Here is a 3,448-nt window from a genome sequence, read left to right on the forward strand (position 1 = left end):
AAGATTTAAAATGTTTGAAAGCTATCCACTGGGAGAAATGAGAAACACATACTGTTCTCTCCTGAAACTCGGATTCAAGATAGCCACTTGGAACACGGAATCGGTTGTCCAATAACAGATAGTATGTAACAGTGGCCTGAGACAAGTAGGAAGTGGCATTTCAGTGACTGACTACTGGAAACTAGTTCAAGGGAATAAAAGGGATATTACAAATAGAAACTTCCTACATCGTTTTGTATTCTGTTGCGAAGAGATTCCATGACCTGATTTCTGTCAAATCCCAAGTTAAGCACTTCTTGAATTATCTCCTCATTGATCTGGAAAATAAAGGAGAAGTTGTTACTATCACCGCAAGTGACTCTTTTAATTTCCAAATGGCGCTAAAACCAACCTTTTTAGCCTGCTCTACTGTATCTGGTGGAGAAACAGCAAGATAACGAGGAAGATGAGTCTGGAACCAACGGTGTTGGCGGATCTCAGGAATTGTGATTCGTTTCACTGGATCAACTATAAGCATCCTTGGGATCAGGTCTCTAGCCTCAGATGATAAATGACTTGGAAGAGTGTAAATCCCACCCTAAAGAGAAATTAACACCTTGGATTAATTCCTTACATAAATATGAATCCAATTGAGAAGGGTCTTTGAGCTGAATCAAAGTAACATGTACAATTACCTTAATTTTCTTGAAAAGGTTGGGAATGTTTTCATCATCAAATGGAAGAGTACCACACAACAGAGCATACAATATTACTCCGCAACTCCATACATCTACTTCAGGTCCAGCATATAACTTACCTGATATAACCTACAACAAGTAGTAAGAGGTGATTCAGATCAAAAGAAAGCGAAACGAGACATAGGTAATAAAGAGCTCGGTAAACTAAGATGAATACCTCGGGAGCAGCGTAGTTGGGGCTTCCACAGCTTGTCTTTAGAAAGTGACCATCCCGCATGACATTACTAAGACCAAAGTCTGCAATCTTAATGTTGCACCTCGAATCCAATAATAAATTCTCAGGCTTCAGGTCTCTATGGACAACCATATTACGATGGCAATACTCAACACCAGATATTATCTGCTCAGATACAAGTCAAAAGCTATCAACACTCTAACTCAGCAGAGACATGATACGCTACAAACACAATAATTGTAATCAGAGAAAACAAACCTGCTGGAAAAAGTTGCGAGCCTCATCCTCTTGTAATCTGCCTTTCTCTACAATATAATCAAAGAGCTCTCCGGACTTGACATACTCCATCACAACATAAATGTCACTTGGTGTCTCAATCACCTCATATTGCCGAATGATATGAGGATGCATAAACAATCTGAGAATTTTAATCTCCCTTCTCACTGTAAGATAAAATCGGAACAGATGAAACCGTTTAATTCCTCAAATATACATAACCTCTCTGATGCAATAGGAAGAGAGATTAAAATAATCAAAGGCAACTCATTTTGTTAAAGAAACCTCTAAAGCTACAAAAACCTAACAGTACATTTTGTATACCTTTCTCTTCCATTTCCATGTTCTTGATCTTACGGCGATTGAGGATTTTAATAGCAACCTTGTGGCCAGTGACAACATGCTCAGCTATTTTCACCTTCCCAAAAGATCCAATTCCAAGAGTTTTACCAAGCTTGTAATTCGGTAAAATCGATTCCACTCCATTATTGCCAAATCTATTCGATGAATGATCCATTTCCTGCCCCACAAATTCAAAACTAATTAATCTAAACCAAAACTATAAGCGTGTAAAGAAACTTAGACAACAACATACACCGACATAAACTACTAGTAATGGTGGTTTTGCTCTGAAACGAAACCACAAGACTTACAAAGCAAACCACAAATCAAAGGTAATTATTCGAGAATTAGCAGAAACAATTTTGGGTTTAGAAGACGAAATTGATAAACTTTTAAACAAACCCCCCAAAAAAAAAAGTCAATTTACCTAAAAAAGCTTCTTAAGTTCGCAAACCCTCTTCGAGCAGATCCCAGAGAACTTGTTGAAACAAAGAGCGAAGCAAAAGGCAGAAACAAGAGGAGAATCTGATTTATAGAGAGAGAGAAGGGAATCGTGGAGTAATAATCAGAAGAAGAAGTTCTTGGGGAACTCAGATTCCAAGTCGTATGTGACGCAGAGCTGAGTCAGGTACTTAAGTCCTTGATTGGGTGATCTCAGAGTAAAATTGGTAATGACGAAGAATCAAGAACCCAGACAGATTAAACAATTATTGCAATTGCAAAAGCCCTTGAATTAGGGCCATTTCTGTTTTTGTTTGAAAAAATTAGTTTTTTTTTTTTTTTTTTTAAATTTTTTTTTTAATTTCCTAATGCATCAAACAAGAATTATATCAATATTTTAATAATTTTACCATATTTTTAGTTTTTACTAGTTTTGAATATTTTGTATTCAAAATAAATTTAGTAACATAAAAGAGACATTGAAACGAATAGAACTTATAAAAATTATAGGATATAAGTAAATAAAAATATATATATCGGTGTAAAATATATATATATATAAGTAAAATAAAAATTATAGGTAAACTTTCAAAAATGAACAAATTGATTAAAAACAAACAAATAAATAGTTTTCATCTTGTTAGTTTCTATAAAAATAGATGAAAAAAATCCTAATTTATGGGTTTTCGCGCGCATTTCTCAATATATGAACTCTATAAATCATTATTAGATTTTTATTTACGTTGTTTTCATTCATATAAGGTACGAAAATCATTTCATATTAATCTAGAGTTTTATCAAAATGATTAATCGCAAATATGAGTGCACTTTCGTGACATTCATAGTTAAATTAGTGTTGTAAACTCTTCCCATGGCAACAATCATTGTTGACCCACTGTTATTTTGTGGATCAAATATGAAAATAACGCCTCTTGGATCCAAATATAGCCATTTATGAAAATATTACATTGTTTAACTTTCCGGTTAAAATAGATTATGTGGATCATATTGAAAGTTGGATGAACTAGACAAACATAAACTTTTCAATATAATTGAGATTTTGAAGCTAAGACTGACATACCGACTTTATTAAAAATCTATTGAGATGTTTGCACCAAACATTCCATATATATATAAGGCAAAATGTACAGAGAGAATCATCAAGAGTGAGTTGAGAGTAACTCGTCGAATACGCTATCCGATGAGTCGATGACCTTAAACACGCCTAGAATCATTTGAGTTCGGCCTATGAATCTAACCCTATTCTATAACGGTTCTACGAGCATCTTTCTCTCCCTTATAGTTCGCCCAGTTTTAGCTAAGTCACGACTTGTTTATAATAGAGATTCATCGTTAATTGCCTTGAGATCATCCACAATATATTTGTTAGATTCAAGCATCAACAACTCATTCATGTAAAACATAAAATTAAGTCTCTTAGAAGGTGGAGTTCGCCCTAGCCTCCTTTCTCTCTGGC

At 34.5% G+C, this 3,448-nt stretch overlaps 1 protein-coding gene across 1 annotated transcript in view; it reads right to left on the reverse strand.

Annotated features, from left to right (window-relative positions):
• LOC104790552 (SNF1-related protein kinase catalytic subunit alpha KIN11-like) overlaps window positions 1-2,249 on the reverse strand; it is a 9,121-nt gene extending 6,872 nt beyond the window's left edge. Inside the window, exons 1-2 of the mRNA XM_010516329.2 lie at window positions 1,958-2,249; window positions 1,513-1,708 (exon numbers count right to left, since the gene is read on the reverse strand). Coding sequence (XP_010514631.1) covers window positions 1,513-1,705 — 193 coding nt within the window. The 5' untranslated portion in view covers window positions 1,706-1,708; window positions 1,958-2,249. The remainder of the gene's footprint in view (window positions 1-1,512; window positions 1,709-1,957) is intronic.

This window comes from Camelina sativa, chromosome 6, assembly GCF_000633955.1.
Source record: "Camelina sativa cultivar DH55 chromosome 6, Cs, whole genome shotgun sequence".
Lineage (NCBI taxonomy): Eukaryota > Viridiplantae > Streptophyta > Magnoliopsida > Brassicales > Brassicaceae > Camelina > Camelina sativa.